This window comes from Culicoides brevitarsis, chromosome 1 (genome assembly GCF_036172545.1).
Source record: "Culicoides brevitarsis isolate CSIRO-B50_1 chromosome 1, AGI_CSIRO_Cbre_v1, whole genome shotgun sequence".
In the NCBI taxonomy this organism is placed as follows: Eukaryota; Metazoa; Arthropoda; class Insecta; order Diptera; family Ceratopogonidae; genus Culicoides; species Culicoides brevitarsis.
This window is the reverse complement of record NC_087085.1, coordinates 31579877-31598234: the sequence shown is the minus strand read 5'-3', so window position 1 is coordinate 31598234 and position 18358 is coordinate 31579877. Positions and strand designations below refer to the sequence as shown.

Sequence of the window (18358 nt, the reverse complement as noted above, 5' to 3'; positions counted from 1 at the left end):
TTTTTTTTATTTTATTTTAAAAAAATAAATTTGAAAAAAAATCATTTAAATTTAAAAAAAATATTTTTTTTTAAATGTATAAAACGAATTATTTGTAATTTCACAATAATTTTACAAAAGACGCGACTTAATCCAAGAAAAATACTTTTTAAGCACGTAATAATCTAATTACGGATTCTTTGACATTTTAGCTCGTCTTTTGCAATTACAGCACTATTATTGTCTGTTGCGCTAAACTCATCGCATTTTTTTGTAAATTACTTCAGAAACAAAGTTAAAATTGTAGAAATAAGCACCTAAACGTGTGAAAATATCATTTTACTTGTCAGAAGCATTTCTTCGTTACTTTTGTACTTCACAGGTTTCACATGAAAAGTTTTTTTTTTATTATTTTTAAACAAAAGTTGTCTAACTTTTCACGAGAAACGATACAGAAAAATTACTAAAAGACACTTTTTCGCATCTACTTCTCTCACGTAGAGCTAAAAATGCATTTCATTTCGCGAAAACTTTAACAATTGCATCATACGTGAAATTCACAACTTTTAACAAGCATTCATTTCATGTAAAATTTGAGAGTGAAATTTATTCACAAAAAACTTTTAAATGAGAAAATCTTACAGAAATAATTTGAATTTTCTTCATTTAAAATATTTCGTCAAAAATTTCGATTTTCTCGTTATTTTAACGAAAATTTCTAAGGAACGCAGATAAAAATCGGGAAAAACAAACAAATAAGAAGAAATTTTTAACATAATCGTCAATAATGAAGATTAATTATCGTCGTACCTCTTTCTCATTGTCTACGTTTTTGTTATTTTTCATTGTTTTCTCAGTTGTTTTTTCATCAATTTCTTTTTGATTTACTCTTAATGGCTTAAAATGTCCCGTTTATGGGTTGTAATCATAATAAATAATAATGAAAATCGTTTGAAAATCTGTTGAATGAAATTTTTTTTAAGAAGATTAGGATTTTATCGAAGAAAAATGAACGTTTAATAGGTCAACAAACTGATTTATTTTGTTTTCATTGCAAATTAGAAATTTCGGATTACGTGAAATTTTGTGAAAAACAAAAATAAAAGAAAATTTTTAGATTATCGAACAAACCGTAACCCTTTCACTCGAAATTTTCCGATTATAATTTAATTTGTGCGTGCTCAATTACATTTTCCATCGACTTCAAACGAGATTTCCCTTGTTTACACGTCTTCCTTCCGTGCGTTTATTATAAATTCTCTTCTTCTTCGTTTACCGTCGTCGCTTGCCTCACATGTACAAATCAAACTCAAATTAAGTCGGGCAGGCAGGCGAATGCATCGAATACTTAATTAAAGGCTTCCAGATTGATTTATTTCCATTTCCTTTTTGAATTAGTTTTGATTCATTAAACAAATCCTCGACAACAACTTTTCAGAGGCAATCAAAATGACAGGTAAGTTATTGCTCGTCGTTCTCGAAAAAAGGGGTGAAAGTGTGTTTACTTGAGCGAATTTTATTACTCGCGTTGTCATCGTTTGTTTAAAGTAGTTAAATATGTATTTTTGGTCGATAAAAATCGATTAAACGTCTTGAAAGACAAAAAGGGCCAAAAATGTGGAAGAAAAACTCATCTCGTTTGTAATTGTCCCATAAATAATTTTTAATATCGAATTTTATTGATATGTGCGATGGATTTAAGGATGGGAGATCTTATCGTTGCAATATTTTTTTTATGGATTTTGGTAAATTGTTATTATTATGGATGTGATGACACTTTTCTTTTTCTTTTTGTCTAACGTATCATGAAATTTTATTCTGTATTTTGGTGAAATTTTTTCAAGAAATGGATTTTTGTATGAAAGAAGTGTCAAAAATATTTTTAAAAAATAGTAAAAAATTAGCAAAACATCATTAAATACAAATTTTAAAAGTTGAACTGGCCAAAAAATAAATTTTTATTTTTTGCGGTCATTTTTTGAATTGACAGATACAAATTTTCAGTTACAATAAAATTATAAATTAATAAAATAAAAAATTATAAAATTAATATATTATTTAAAAAAAATTTAATTTTATCATTAAAATAATTTTTTATAAACAAATAAATTAAAATAAAATATCTTTAGAAAATATTTTTAGAAAATAAAAATTTTTAGAGATTTTTTAAAAATTATTCTTAATATTTTGAATTTATTTTTAATTATTATTTTATTTTATATTATTTTATTTTATTATTTATTATTTATTTTTATTTATTATTTTATTATTTATTATTTATTATTTATTATTTATTATTTATTATTTATTATTTATTATTTATTATTTATTATTTATTAATTAAATTAAATTATATTTTTAATTAATTGAAACTTTTTTTTATTCAAATTTAAAATAGGTACTAAAATCAAATTTAAATTTAATTTTACGTCAAATTTAAAATTTTTAACGGCCATTTTTCAAATTGACATTTGTGAATTTTTGTTCGAATTAGAGACTCCAATCCCGGTTCCGGGATTCCCGGGTACCACCGTCCCGGGTATTTTTTAAGACCTTTTTTTCAAAAACTTGTATCAAATTTAGCTCATAATGTGATTTTTTTTCATTTTCAATAATGAATTTGTTCAACGTGAACATATTTTTTGCTTACAATTAACTCTTTTTGGTCTTTACTTATGTTCAACATATCATTAAAAACTTCTTAAATTGTTTGAATAAGTCAATTGATCATCCTTTCAGGTTTTTTTTCTTATCCAGCACTTCAGATTATTTTTTACTGATCGTCAATTTTATTAAGTGTCTCAAAAATAAATATTATTGTAAAAATAAATTTTTCAAGTCTTTAAATTTTTTTAAAGTTTTATATGAGCCTTTCCAAGATTTTTCAATTTAATATTCATGAGTCAATAAATCACAAAAATCAACTTTTTATCAAATTTACAATATAATAAGTTAAAAATACCAAAAAATCATTTAAAATATCGTTTTAGATCGATTTTTATCATAAAATTGAAGTTTTTAAATTAAAAAAATAATCTAATTATTCAATATTTGGGTAACGCCTTTCGTCGAATAACTTATAAATGTTCAAAAAAAATATTTTGTTCTTTGAATTTCATCATTTTTAGGTCTCGGAACCGGAACCGGGTACCCGGTTCTTTCCATTTCCCGTCCCGAGAACCGCCTTCAAAAAATACCCGGGAAATTGGAGTCTCTAGTTCGAATTCTTAAAAATTTTTATGGAATAAAATTTAATAAATTTTTTGAAATAAAAAAAAAATTAAAACAATTTTTTAAGCTTAAAAATTATAATTAAAAAATTATTTTTCTTATTTTACAAATAGATAAAGTTTAAAAAATTGAATTTTTAAAATAAAAAATTAAGATGAACCTTTAAGCAATAAATTAATAAACTTTTGAAACATCTCCCAAACAATAAATATTCAACACAACGTTTAAACAGCTTACATTCCCCTTTCATCCCAACCCAAACAAATAATGCCGGAAAACAAAAGGATCCATCATTGATACAATTTATGCGTGTATGTCCAATTCCATTTGCCGAGACACAACAGCAGGTAATAAGCACCAAATAATAAATGATACTATTTGTTTTCGATTCAATAATTTCATGTCAGTTCTGTAAGTATACCCATTTCTATTATCATCATCGCCGCCTCACCATTTCAATAGCTTTGTAAGGAAGGATTGTATCCCCAAAGCTCATTGAGTGAAATTTACTTGTTTTACATTATTATAAATTTCCTGCTTGTTCGCTGCCGTGTCTGCTTGCAATTGAGAAGCACTTTAGGCCGAAAAAAACATTTTACATTTCGCCCAAACAGACAGAGGTGTTTTAATTGTAGCCGGTAGGAGACGAACAATAGACCGAAACTTTGTTATTGTTTGAAATGTATCAAAAATTGAGGGGATGTAAATTACCGCTTCAACGAATTTGCCAAACAAAATTTTTGTTTTCGGGAACAAATTAAAGTAGCATCAGTGAATGTTTTGCAATTTAATGATGAATCAGCGAAAAAAAAAACATTAAAGTTAAATTATCGTTGTTTGTTCTATAAAGTTTGAAAAGATTTTTTATGTAAATGTGGAGAAAAAATTAGAATATTTCCTTGCGGTGACAGTCATAAAACTTCACCTTGATCTATTTTGACGGGAAAAGTTTTTCTTCCACGAAAAAAAGTTCATGGAAAAAGTTTTTCCTATTATTTTTGAATAATTTTTTTTTGTTTTTAAAAATTTAAATAGACACAAAATAATTTAAAGGAATTTTTGTGTTTTAAAAATAAAAAAATGATGAAAATACAAAAAAAAATCATAAAAAATTTTAAATGTCAATTCAAAAACTGACCGTTATTTTTTTTTTTTTGCTAATTAAAAAAAAAATAAATTTTAAAATAATTTTAATTAATTAATTTAAACCAAATTAAATTTAAGTTAAAAATTTTTTGATGCTTAAATTTTTCGTTAAATTTAAATTTTTTTAATAATTTTATATTTAATAATTAAAAATTTTTTTTTAATTTAAATTTTAAAAAAAATAATTAAAAATAATTTAAATATTTTTTAAAAAATAATTTAAAAAATTTCTATTTAAATGTTTTTTTTTAAAAAAAATACAATTAATTAATTTATTTTAGCAGGTATTTTATAAAAAATGGACAGTTTTAATTATTTTCAACAAAATTAATTTAAAAAAAAATTAAATGTCAATTCAAAATATTACCGTTAAAAATATTTTTTTCGCTAATTCAAAAATTTTAAATTATATAAATTTTAAAATAATTACAATAAATCGATTTTAATCAAATTTCTGTTAAAACATATTTTTCTTCTAATCAAATTTCGCTTAAAAAAGCATTAATTAAGTAATTTTAAAAACATTTTCCCCTTATGCTTATCTGCCTTTCCAAAAAATAAACAAACAAAAAATTATTCAAATTACAATTAATCAAGTAATTTCGTGTCATATTTCATCCGCATATATTTGATGTAAACATAAAATATTTTCCATAAAAAAAAACTTTTTCCAACAAAGAAGATGAGTCACTTTACAAAAAATGTAATAATAATAAGATAATCAAGTTGGCAAAAATAAATCATATTGACTGCGACTTGTAAATTCTCCGGACTTATCTCTTACTTCCTCGTTTATTTGAATTTTCTGGATGATATTTTGTTAAATAAAAGTTTTTTTTTATGAAAAAAGTGTAAATCATGAAAATAAATCCGAGCAAAAAAAAAAATAATTTATTCGAAATCTGTGCGACTTTGGGAGTTATAAAGAAAGAAAGAAAGAAAAGAAGAGGATATCCTCAATTACAGCCCGTTTCCATTTTTACGAACTACTTTTCGCATACAATGGCGGAGTTGTAACCAGAGAAAGTTCCGTCATAAGTAGATAAGACGACAAGTGAAAACGGAGGAAACCGAAGAATTAAATTTTCACTGAGAAATGCAATTCCATGTCACGCCGAAAGATTTATGTGCGATATTGAGTTTGCATGTAAATTTATTCATAATTCATCGCCACCCTTGTTTATCTCCTTTTTTTTAAGAAACAAATATTTTCCGAGAAATTTGCTTCGAAGCGGGAGAATCTTTGAATGCACCATAAAATTTGTTGTGTTTCCGTTGTTTTTCCCTTTTTTAAGATTTTTGCATTGTTTTCGACAAAAAAAAATCGCCTGCCGAGTTTTTCGCAAAAATCCAAAAAAAAAAATATGTTTTTCTCCCCTTTTTTTGTTTTGATCATTTGACATCTGGGTTAATTCCGTGAGCCAAACAAATAAGAGGACTGGACATTTTTTCCTTTAAAATCCAATAACAAACTTTATCGGTGACTTTATCAAGAGAAAATAAACATTTTTTTATGATTTTGTCACACTCGACATGAATAAATGCGCACGTAATGATGTGCGTTACGACGAAAAAAGGGGTCGAAAAGTGGTGAAAAAGAGGAGGAAAAAAAATAAAAATAATTTTAAGCCTAATTCGATACGCTTTCGATACTTTTCTTTCATTTCTCTTGTCGAACACAGAAAAAAAATGCAAAAAATAAATAAAATGAAACAGCAAAACACATAAAAACAATATCATTATTGGAGTATTTATGACAGCAGTCAATTTATTCATTGTCTGGATGAAAGTTGAGCAATATTTTATGACAAATGAATATTTTTTCTTCTGTTTGAAATAACTTGGATAACCAGAAAAACAATAATAATAAAAAAAATATGAAAAAAAACGGAGAAGGGGACTTTGAGTCATCCGAAGGTCCTTTCGCCAAAAAATATCATGATTTTTATGTGCGTTTTCCATCAAATTGAGGCGCTTCCTTCAAAAAATTTGTCAATAAAATTTTACGAGCAATTTTTATGGAGAGTCGAAGTCATTTTAAGAGAAAATCTAAACAAGAGAGTCTCTCTTTCTAATTTTTCTCAATTTTTTTTTTCAAACGAAATTGAAAGCAGGTTATTTTTATCACGTTAACGCTCAGTTTCGAAGAAAACGTTGTCTGTAAAAGACATTTTTTTACAGTGAAAATGGCGAAAAAATTATCATCGAACGAGGTTTTTGCCCGTGAGGACCAATTTGGAGCTCATAATTATCATCCCTTGCCGGTTGCCTTGTGTAAAGGAGAAGGTAAGTTTTTAATTTTACCAAAAAATTGCTAAAAAAAATTTTTTAAATTAATTTTTAATAAAAAAAAAATTTTTTAGGTGTCTATTTGTACGACATGGAAGGCAAAAAATACTTTGATTTCCTCAGTGCATATTCCGCCGTGAATCAAGGTCATTGCCATCCGAAAATAGTTGACGCATTGTGTAAACAAGCGCGCGAATTGACACTCACCTCACGTGCTTTCTATTCCGACAAGTTGGGCGAGTACGAGGAATATTTGGCGAAACTCCTGGGCTATTATCGCGTCTTGCCGATGAACACGGGAGTCGAAGCAGGTGAAACCGCATGCAAATTGGCACGTAAATGGGGCTACCAGGTCAAAATGATCCCCGATAACAAGGCAAAAATTATCTTTGCTGAAGGAAATTTTTGGGGCAGAACCTTGGCGGCGGTAAGTTCATCAACAGACCCATCGTCCTTTGGCGGTTTCGGACCTTTTATGCCTGGTTTCGAAGTAATTCCTTACAACAACTTGGAGGCACTGGAAAATGCGTTGCAAGACGAAAACGTTTGCGCTTTCATGGTTGAACCAATTCAAGGTGAAGCTGGTGTCGTTGTGCCTTCGGAAGGATATCTTCGGGGCGTTCGTGATTTGTGCACAAAATATAACGTACTTTGGATAGCTGATGAAGTGCAAACAGGACTCGGGCGATGTGGCAAAATGTTAGCGTGCGATCATGAAAATGTGAGACCAGATATCGTTTGTTTGGGCAAGGCATTGAGTGGAGGCGTTTATCCGGTGTCAGCAGTGCTCGCTAATGACGATATCATGTTGTGCATCAAGCCGGGCGAACATGGAAGCACTTATGGCGGGAATCCATTAGCATGTGCGGTGGCAATGGCAGCGATGGAAGTGTTGATTGACGAGAAATTGTGCGAAAATGCGGAGAAAATGGGAGTTAAGCTGAGAGAAGCGTTGGAAAAATTGCCGAAATCTGTCGTGAAAACTGTTCGCGGAAAGGGATTATTGAATGCGATTGTCATTGAATCAAGTAAATTTTGCTTTAAGGCTTTTAACTTTGTTAAAACATTTTTAGATTTCTTCATCAATTAATTTTTGAGACATTTAAAATTAAAAATAATTTTTTTTTTCAATTTTTGGTTCATTTTTGACCAAAATTTAATTTAAAAAAATATATTAAAAATTTTTAATTCCTTTAAAAGTCAGTTTTCAATTATTTTTTTTATTTTTAATTAATTTAAATTTAATTTATTTTTTTAATTTAAATATTTAAAATTATTAAATTTTTTATTTAATTTTTATTTCAATTTTTTTAATTTAATTATTAATTTTAAAATTTGATACTCAAAAATCTGCCAAAATCTTAAAAAATTCAATTAAAATTGTAATTTTGTAATATTTTTAGAAATTTATATTTTTTTTTATATTTATTTCTATGAAATCAAAAAAAAAATTTTCAACTATTATATCGACTTAAAAACAAAAAAAAAATCATTTAAACATAAAAAATTATTTTTTTTTCAGAATTCGATGCATGGAACGTCTGTCTCAAACTAAAAGAAAACGGATTATTGGCGAAACCAACTCACGGTGACATCATCCGATTCGCTCCTCCTTTGGTAATAACCGAAGCTGAGCTCGACCAATGTATCAAAATCATTGAGGAGACAATAAACAGCTTTTGCTAACCTCGAAAGAGTTGACAAGAATTCATTAGTTTTTGTCTGTTGAGTCCATTAAAGTGACTGACATGCATGAAAAATCAAAGAAAAGACGAGGAAAAAATTCCCCCATGTCGATTTCTATGCAAAAAAAAGAAAAAAAATCCATTCATGCATTTCCAAATGAAGAAACCTCATAAGTGATTTTTTGTTACAAATTTTCTCAAAAATAAACAAACAAAACGATAAAATCACTCCCGGTCTGGAATCGACGTGAAAGCGATTTCATCATAAAAAGCAATAACTTTGACAAATGATTTTATTGCTTGATGCAATCGTTGTGCCGAGCAATTGACGTGAAACAAAGAAAAATCACTCAAAAGATTTTTATGAAAAATGATAAGTTGTCAAGTTTCGAAAAATATTTTTCCTTCTTTAACAATCGGACCCATTTTTTCGTCTTGTCTATTTATTATTGTCTTGACTTGTGTCACGGACTGTGATAAAAATAAATAAAACAGGATAATAGGACATTGACTTTTGGAGTTTCTTTGATTATTGGAAAAATAACTTTTTTTCCCTCTCTCTCTCGTTTTGCTTTGAAGAAAATGGAGAAAAAGTTTTTTTTTCTTCAGAAAAAATTATTTATCTTTATTTCGCACCCAAACATGAGAGTAAAAGATAAAGTTTGTTCAATTAATTTTACTTATTTTTATTTATTTATCTGTTTATTGTGCGTTAGAGAGATACAACATACTGCAATTTTTATGAGTTTTTATCTTTTATTTTGAAACTATTTTTTTTTTCTTTGAATATTGGCAGAGATGGATATTCAGTGAAAAAAATATCCAATAAGTAATTTTAGAGAGATTTTGCTCCATTTTTATTTTTTTTTGTCTCCAGAATGTTCAAAAAATAAAATTTCAAATATTTTTTATAAAAAAAAATTAAAACTTAATTTTTAAGCAATTTTTTCTTAGTTTTAATTTTTTAAAAATTTTTTAATTTTCATACAAGATTTATTTTTATAATAAAATAAATTAAATTATAAAAAATTTAATTAAAAATCTAATAAATATATAAGACTACATAATATGAATCTTTCTTCATAAAAAAAATATTTTTTTTAATATTTTATTATTTGAATCAATTCAAAATATTTTTATTCAAAATTTTATAAATTAATTAAAAATATTTATATTTAAATTAATTAAAATTCAATTTAATTAAATATTTTTTATTTGATTTTTTTTTTTAATTATTTTAAAATATAAAAATAATTTATACTATTTTTATTTAATTTAATTTTTTATTTATTTATTTATTTTATTTATTTATTTATTATTTTTTTTTTTTTGAAAAATTAATAATTTCAGTCTCTGACCAATAGACAAACTTTTTTTCAAAAGTTGTTCATATTTATTTATTTTTTCTTATTTTTCTGTCACATCTACGACTAATATTTAATAACAACAAACCATTTGTGGACTCTTTTAATTATGAAAGTTATGATTATTTCTCATTTAAACAGAAAAATATCTTGAATCGCTCTTAATTAATTAAAAACTTTCAAATGTTTCTCCATTAATTCGAACTTTACTTTATTCACAAAAAAAATCATCATTATCTGAAACTCAAGAAGAAACATTCTCACTTGCGAACAAAATTACCTTAGAAACTGCTTATTATTGCAACATTGCAGCATCTCATGCAGACGAAGCCAGAGGCGTCAATTCAATAAAACACCAACAACCATACTATGTTGCTGCTTAGATAAACAAGAACACGGAGTCAAAGATGATGATGAGAGGTAATGATAAAGAAGAATGCTCGTTGCATGTGAAATGCATCTCTAAGACCCGTTCACTATTTGCGCGATATCATTTATTGTTATTATTATTGCGAATGCGGTGAATGTTGCGGTAAATTATGATACGAATCTTTCTTTTGTTTGTTCCCATCTACATTAATTCTGGTCGCTACTCGTGTGTGTTTCGTGGAATAATATTATTATTTATTTTGCCTCGCATGAGAAATATTTCTATTTTTTCACATTTTGTGACCCAATTGATCATTTTTTTAACCAAACTAGCCAAAAATGTTGACCAAAAATTAAAATTTTATTTTTTGCATGTCTCACGTCTCTCAATTTCCTCTCTAAAACACAGAAAAAATCGCACATGAACGTGTCATTGATACTCAGATAAAAACTCGAGGTGTTGAATATTCACAGAAAAACAATCCTGATACAATCACGAGAAATAAATTTTCATTTTTTGAATGACTAAAATAAATGGACAACTTGACACTCGAGAATTGAGTCAGAATTTTTTTTTTTCGGGACTTTACACACTATTTCACGGATTATTTACAAAAAATAAAAAAAAAGTCACGTTCCTTCCATAGCTCGAACGAAACATGACGGCGATGATCTACTATGAAGGCAAAGCCCGGTTTCAAAATCCAGACTACCGAAGCAGTATTTACAATCCGATTTTATCCATTTCGTTTCTGTGAAGCTATTAAATTAGGGATTCAAAACATGTTTTTTATTTGTATTTCTTTCGCATTCGGGAATAGGACGGGCTGTAACTGCAAAAAGTATGCGAGACGGGAAAAAAATAAATGAATGTAAAATTTGTTATCGAACATGTGTATCAGAAGTTGGTTGTTGCTGTTTAAGTAATGATAATGTTTCGCATTTCATTTTGAATGTTTTGTATTGTAAATAATTTCTTATCTTAAAAAAAATCAAGGAGCGCAATTTTTGAGTTTAAAAAATATTTTAATTTTTTTTATTTAATTTCGGACTTTTTCTTTAATTCAACTTTAATTTATTAATTTTTTTTAATCAATTAATTTTTATTTAATATTTTAATTTTTAAAAATTAAGAAAACATAAAAATTTATCAGTTTAATAAATTTTTATTATTTAAATTTTAATTTAAAAATTTTAAATATTATTTTTTTTTAATTTTAAAAATTTTTTCTTTTAATTTAATTTTAAAAATTTGAAAATAATAATTTTTATTAATTAAATTAAATATATTTTTTAAAATTTAATTAAACTTAATTTAATTTTAATTTTTTTATGAATTAATTTTTTTAATTTTCTTCATTTTTTAACGAATTCTTATTCAAAAATAAATATATAAAATTACAAAAAAATGATAAGCTTTTTTTATTAAAAAATTAAAAAATTTTTTTTTTTTTTTTGACATTTAACTTGATTAAAATTTTTGAAAAAAATAAAACTATTAAAAAAAATAAATAATTTTAAATAATGTTATAAATTTTAATATTTCGAGCCTTTGATTGAATTATTTTTTTTTTATTATTTTACCAAAAAAAAAATAAAGAAAGATTCTTAAGAATTTATTTTTTAATTTTTTTTTAAATTCTTCTAAAATTGCAAGACGTCATTTTCTAACATTTAAAAGTAAAAAATTCATTTTTTTTTCGTTTTCTTAAAAACCGTCCTCAATTTCCATTCACAAGAACAAAAAACGATTAATTATCGCTTTTTGTCTCAAAATCCCGCGATTAACCATGGAACCACTAATCGAATTATTTCCACACATTTCGTCTTATTTCTTTTCGCGTAACCATGAGACAATGCGTCTATCCCCTTATCTGTTTTTTAAGCAAAAACATTGAAAATAATTTGTTTCCATGGCATAAACTCTCTCGTATGAATTACTCAAAAGGAAAATTTGAAAATTATACAGCGGAAAGTAATGATAGAGAAATTCATTCATATTTAATAATATGGAAAAGAAGAAAAATGTCCCCCACGAGTTTCGGTGCATATACAAAGAAAAGTGTATTGTCACTCCTCGTCGCTCCGATATTGTGTATCTTTCTTATTATCACCGCCGCCGCTTCATTCATTCATTCAACGTACGCATCCGGAAAATTTAAATGAATTGATATGTTTGCAAGTTTGTACAAAAAAGTCTCTTGCGTGTGACAGTCGGCAGGAAAGAAATGTCTTTTTATTAAAATAGACACTGGAATTTCATTACCCGGCGTACCTTGAATGGATGGCGCTTTAATATTGTCTCTTGATATAGGTGTTAAGTCGGTTACGTGTCGTTCTCCCACTTTTGATATCGTCGTTCGAAAAGGGATCTGATGCGTTTCAAGATTTATGTCTTGGAAGAAATGTCTCTGGCTGTATTTAAAGTGAGAAACAATTGCAAAGTTTTTTTTTCTTCGTTGCGTTGAAAATACACGCTGGAGACGTATCGCAATAATTTACTTATTTTTCTTCCCCCTTGTTTTTGGGTCTTCTTCTTTTTTTGTTGTTGGTACTATCAAGAGCTTGTTGTCGCTCAAACCATTGTCTATCGGCATTTCTGTGGTACCAAAAAGTGTAGGTACGCATTCTTGTCACAAATAAATTTGAAATTTACTTAACATTTTCCCTTTTTTATACATTATGTAATATTATTATTACATTACATTTTACTTATTTTATCCTCGAAAACACTTGTGTGTGGGTCGAAGTACTTGCGCTCTCGTATTTTATCAAAAAAATAGAGTAAGAGACAAAAATAAGAAATTTCTTTGAAAGAAAGGAAAATTTGTTTTGAAATTTCTTAAGAAATCCTTTGTAGAGTTATTTTTATTGCTAAAAAATTCTTTAATATTCGTAAGTGGCGCAATTTGAAATTAGCTTTAAGAAGTTTAGAAGTATTTTCATTAAAATTCGTTCAAGACTTTGACAATTTTTTTCTTTTATGATATTAAAAAGTCGTTTTTGATTTTTTTTTCTTCAAAAATTTTTCATTAAATTAAAAATTAAATTTTAGTAAATTTAAATTTAAGAATATTTAGTTTATTAAAAGAATTTTATTTTATTAAAAATGTCACAAATTTAAATATTTTTTAAAAATCGTTTTAAATTTATTTAAAATTATTTAATTTTATTAATAATTTAATTCAATAAAATTAATTAAAATTTTTAAATAAATAATATTTTTTTTTATTTTTAAATAATTTAATTTAATAAAACTAAATTAAAAAAACATAAAATAAAATATAAAAATAAAAAATAATATTCAATAAATATTTTCTTTAATTAATATTTTTTCCGTTTTATGATAAATTATTATTTTTTTTATTTTTTTTTATAGAAATTTTTTGATTTCATTTTTTTTATATTTTATAAATATTTTAAATATTTATATTTTATAAATATATAAAAAAATTATTTAAAATTAGGAAAATTTATTTTTTCATTATTATTCTCAAAAATAAGTAAAATAAAATCAATAATTTAATCTCATTCAATTTTTTTCTTTTAAAAAATATTTAATGGACTCACCCAAAAAATCCATCAGAAAAATAATCAAATCTCATGCTGTTCATTTCTCGCCTAATTACATTTTCGCCTCTACTTTGATCGAATATTTAACTTAATTTTCGTGCCCAACTCGGTTGGTCACAAATTTACATCAAAAGTTACTTATCTGAGTTCCGTTCTACTTTTTTTTTGTTTTGTTCATTTATTAACAAAGCATATATGACGACAATTAAACAAAGCGGCAAAAATTATGTTTGTCATAATTGTAATAATTTCATAAATTAGTATTAAATGAAGTGAAAAACCGGCAATTGTTCTATAACGCTTATCTGATTTTTCGGGTTAATTTCATACGAAAATTGTTTATTTAAATATTTTTTTATTAAAATTACAGAAAATCATGTTCTGTTCATGCAACAATAGATTTTTAGAATTTTTATTAAAAATAAAAAAAATGTTAATTGATTTTTTTTAAAATCATTTTTCATAAAAGCCGTAAGATTTACGTCAAATTAACGTCAGAAAAATCATTAATTCTCATCTAATTTTAAAATTTTTATTTATTTTTTTTTTGTACCTGATGTCTGACTGGGTGCTATAAGGATAAATCTCCAGTCATAATATTTTGCCTTTTAATAGATTTTTTTAATAAATAAAAAATAATGATACAAAAAAGTGAGGTGTAAAAAGCATCTTTCAATAAAAATAAAAAATTTAACGCACGCCTTTCCATTTATTATTTAAAATAAAACAAAAAATAAAGGAATCTTCTTGTGCGGTATCCTTTTGAAGTGTGTCTCTAATTTGTATACAATACCATTAATGGCTAATTGTTTTCATTTTAGAACATCCTTGTCGTGTTTTTGTGTCTGTCTGGCGCATATGCCGAACATAAATTTTCTACTTTGAATTGCTTTTGAAAAAAAAAAAACATTTTTAAGGGGTACATAAATGCATCTTAAATATTTTGATTTTTTTTTTTTTTTTTTTGTAAAATAATAAAAAGAAAAAACATTTTTAATGACCAATTTTAAAATAAAAGAAAAACAAGTATCTATTGTTTACCTTTTATTTTTGTATAATTTTTCTATGGAGTCAAGGATTTATTTAAAAACAAACAAATTTCGTCTATTGTTGAAAAAAAATTGTTTGTTTTGGATACGCAAAGTGCATCATAAGTGGTTTATTTTGTTTTTAACACAAATATCACAAAAAGGATAACAAGAAGATAAATATTTGAGGCGCTTAACGGACTTTCTACTCGTTTCGCTTGAGGATCTTTTTTTAAAAAAATAAAAAAAAATTATAACTTTGTATGAAACAATATTTTATCACATAAAAACTATTTTCAGGCAACTTAACTATTATAAAAAGTATAAGAAACGCCTTTTAGATATATCATAAATAATATTCCCAAGTTGGATGGGAACAGAAAAAAAAAATTTTTTTATTACTTTTGATTATTATTTAAATTTTCAACGCTTTTTGATCACTTAAATTGTGTGATGGCCTTAAGAAGTTCTTTTTTTCTACAACTTTCAACAAGAAAAAAAATAAAAACTTTTATAAATGATTTATTTTGTAGTGCAAGGTTGTTACTTCACGCAATGATTCGTGAAATGAATGAGTAGCTCCGGGGATCAACGGTTAGTGAGTGCGAGAAGAGAAAAAATATTCATGATAAATTATACATTTGATACAAACTGAAAGCTAAAAGCTTTAAGAACAATAAAAAATGATAGTTCAAAACAATTAGAGGTCAAAACTTTAAAATTCTTTTTCTTATCATTCAAAAGTTTGCTTGCACGTAAAAATATTTCCTTTTAAAATTATGCCACAAGGGTATAAATAGATAATTGGATACGTTTCTCTTCCTTATTCTCATCTCTTTTCTTAAAAAAAGTTCTTTTCAAGACAAAATAAAAATTTTTAAAAATATTTGAAGGCATCTCTCTACCTGTCGCTCAGCGGCATACAAGCAAAATTATATGGTAGGTACAATATTTGTACAAAATAAAATAAAATAACAATTTAAAATAAAAAAAGAAACAGGTGTTTGAAGAATTTGTTGCTTTTTTTACGAGACGATTATATTCTTTTGTTGCTTCTTTTAAATTCTTTTTGTGGTAAAAATATTTTTACTTTTTTTCTGATCCTTGTCTTGTTAGGGATTTGTGTGGGCGTCGAAAAAATACTAAAAATGTCTTGTTGACATGCTTTTTACACAAATTCCTTAAAAAACTGACAGAAGATGCTAAAAACAAAGCAAATTTAAATTTTTTTAAATTAATTTTTTTTTTCTTACGAGACTTTTTTTTCAGACAATCCCTCTTGACATGAATTTCGCTATAACTGACGTTTTTAACACAAAAGCCGTGAAACCCAGGTGTGAAAAGTGGTTACGTACCTGTAAAGATAAAAATGAAAAAAAAAATTAGTTTAGGTAAAAAAGTAATTAAATTATGCTAATATTAATTAAATTATGATAATTACGACTTGAGATGCATTTTTGTATTTTTTCTGAAGAAGTCAAAGAGTGAGTACGAGATTAATAGAAGAAGTCAGATCACGTATTAGTTTCATTTTATACTAAAAGCATCATTATTACGCGTCAGTTATTCTTTAATGCCATGATGGATCATGTCCAAGAAATATCCAATTTCATGCTTTTCTAACAAATCTTCAATTTCTTGATTCGTATTTGATTGAAAGACACAAAAAACGGATCTAAGTCAAATAGAATCATTTCAATTTATTTATTTTTGGTTTTTTATTTTTTTTATAAGAATTCAATGGAGAGATAAATGTATAAATAGACAAGATATGCTAATGTTAGACAAACAACCAAACATAATATCGCATAACTTTTATCATCAATCACTTTTTTTTTATTTTTAACGTACTTATGAATTTAGATCGGCTTCTGTTCAAAATAAATTTTCATGAATTTTTATTAAATTATTTCTTGAACGAATTTCCGGTTAATTTTTTTTTTAATTTAAAAAAATTATTAAAATTTTAATGTTATGAGTAATAAAATAATTAAAATAAATAAATTAATGATTAAAAATAATACATAATTAATTAAAATAATTTAAATATTTAATTCAATTAAAGAAGATTTTTAGATTTTTATTTTTTTTTTAATTTAAATTAAATTCAAATATTCATTTTTTTTTATAAATTGATAAATAAATAAATTAATATTTTTAAAAAATAATTAAATTAAAAAATAAATAATTTTAATTTAATTTTTTATTTTTTTAAATTAATTTAAATATTATTTTTTTTTCTAAATTAGTAAAGAATTAAAATAATTTTTAAATAAATTAATTTAGAAATAATTACATTAAATTTAATTTAATTTAATAATATTTATTCAACATTTTTATTTTTTTTTTATAAATACCTAAATTGTTTTTTTTTTTTTGATAAGCAATTTCCTTCGAAAAAAAATGTTTTAGATAAAATTTTAATAATTTTTAATGTGTCTCGTTAATTTTTATCGTAATGTCTTCATTTAATGACAAAAGTGCGTTCAATGATCTTTCCCGAAAATATTTCTAATTATACTAATGAACGTTCCTAATTGTCTTTCTCTATTACGCGGCGTATGTGGCATCTGGTTTCAATGTCGATGCACTCTTTCTTTCTTTCTGTTAAAAAGTTTAACGACTGTTTCTGTTTTGATTTAGTGTTATATTGTCATGATTTTTTGTTTTTTTTTCTGATTGAAAACAGTTGCGCTTGTTTGTAACTGATATTATTAGACACACTGCTGCTGCTGCTGTAGGTAAAATAATCAGTTTTCGTTGCAAGTCACTTTCTGAAAGCGACCTGCATTTTTTCCAAAGAAATGCTAGTCAAGGTCTTGCTTTTGTCTTCAATTTATCATCATCAAACAAAAAAATCTATGAAATTTTTTTTATTGTCTTCTTCTTTATAATACTTTTTGTTTACGTTGTTGCGTATTTGTTCAGATAAATGAAGAAAAGGTACTTGTTGTGTGGTATGTCAAAGATTTCATTTGAAAAGTTTTTTTTTATGACAAAACAAAAAAAAATAGAGATGAAGATAGATGCAAGTCGGAGACAGATAAATCGATAAAAAATCAGCTGGATTGATGAAACATCAAAAAAGAGACAAAAGCAGCATGTCTAAGTTGAATTGTTACAGCAAAATGTATTTATCCATATATTTTTTTTTAATAAAATAAAAATAACAAAAAATTAATAAAAAAAAATAAATTAAATAAAATAAAACATTTTTTATTAAAAAGATTATTTTTAAAATATTAAAATTAATTTAAATTAAAATAAATTTTTTTATTTTAAATTTATAATTTATTTTAAAAAAAAATTAAAAATTATTAATATTATTTTTAATTTTTTTTTTAGCTTAAATTTAAAAAATTTTCATTATTTTATATTAAATTAATTTTGATTTTTTGTCAAATTCAGCAATTTTTTTTTTTTTAATTGATTTTATTTTTAATAATATCATTTTAATTATTTTTTGTAAATTAAAAATATTAAAATATTTTTTTAACAATTAAAATTATTTTTAAAAAAAAATAAATTATTTTTTTAAATAATTAAAATAAATTATTTTAATAATAATTAATTAATTAAAAATAATTCTTATTAAATAATTTTATTAAAAAAAATATTTAAAAAATTTTTCTCACAAATAAAAAAAATATGATCTCATCCTAAAAACAACAACAACTTCAAACTAATCCAATAA

The 18358-nt window shown here is 24.7% G+C and overlaps 2 protein-coding genes across 2 annotated transcripts in view; one reads left to right on the top strand and one right to left on the bottom strand.

The window, feature by feature from the left end:
• Positions 1-18358, bottom strand: part of LOC134827496 (fasciclin-2) — an 83435-nt gene that overhangs the window by 27840 nt on the left and 37237 nt on the right. The window lies entirely within an intron of this gene.
• Positions 6516-8331, top strand: LOC134828092 (ornithine aminotransferase, mitochondrial-like). Its single transcript, XM_063841055.1, has 3 exons — positions 6516-6642; positions 6720-7673; positions 8168-8331. Exons 1-3 carry the CDS (start codon positions 6543-6545, stop codon positions 8329-8331), a joined length of 1218 nt encoding a protein of 405 aa, XP_063697125.1. The 5' UTR covers positions 6516-6542.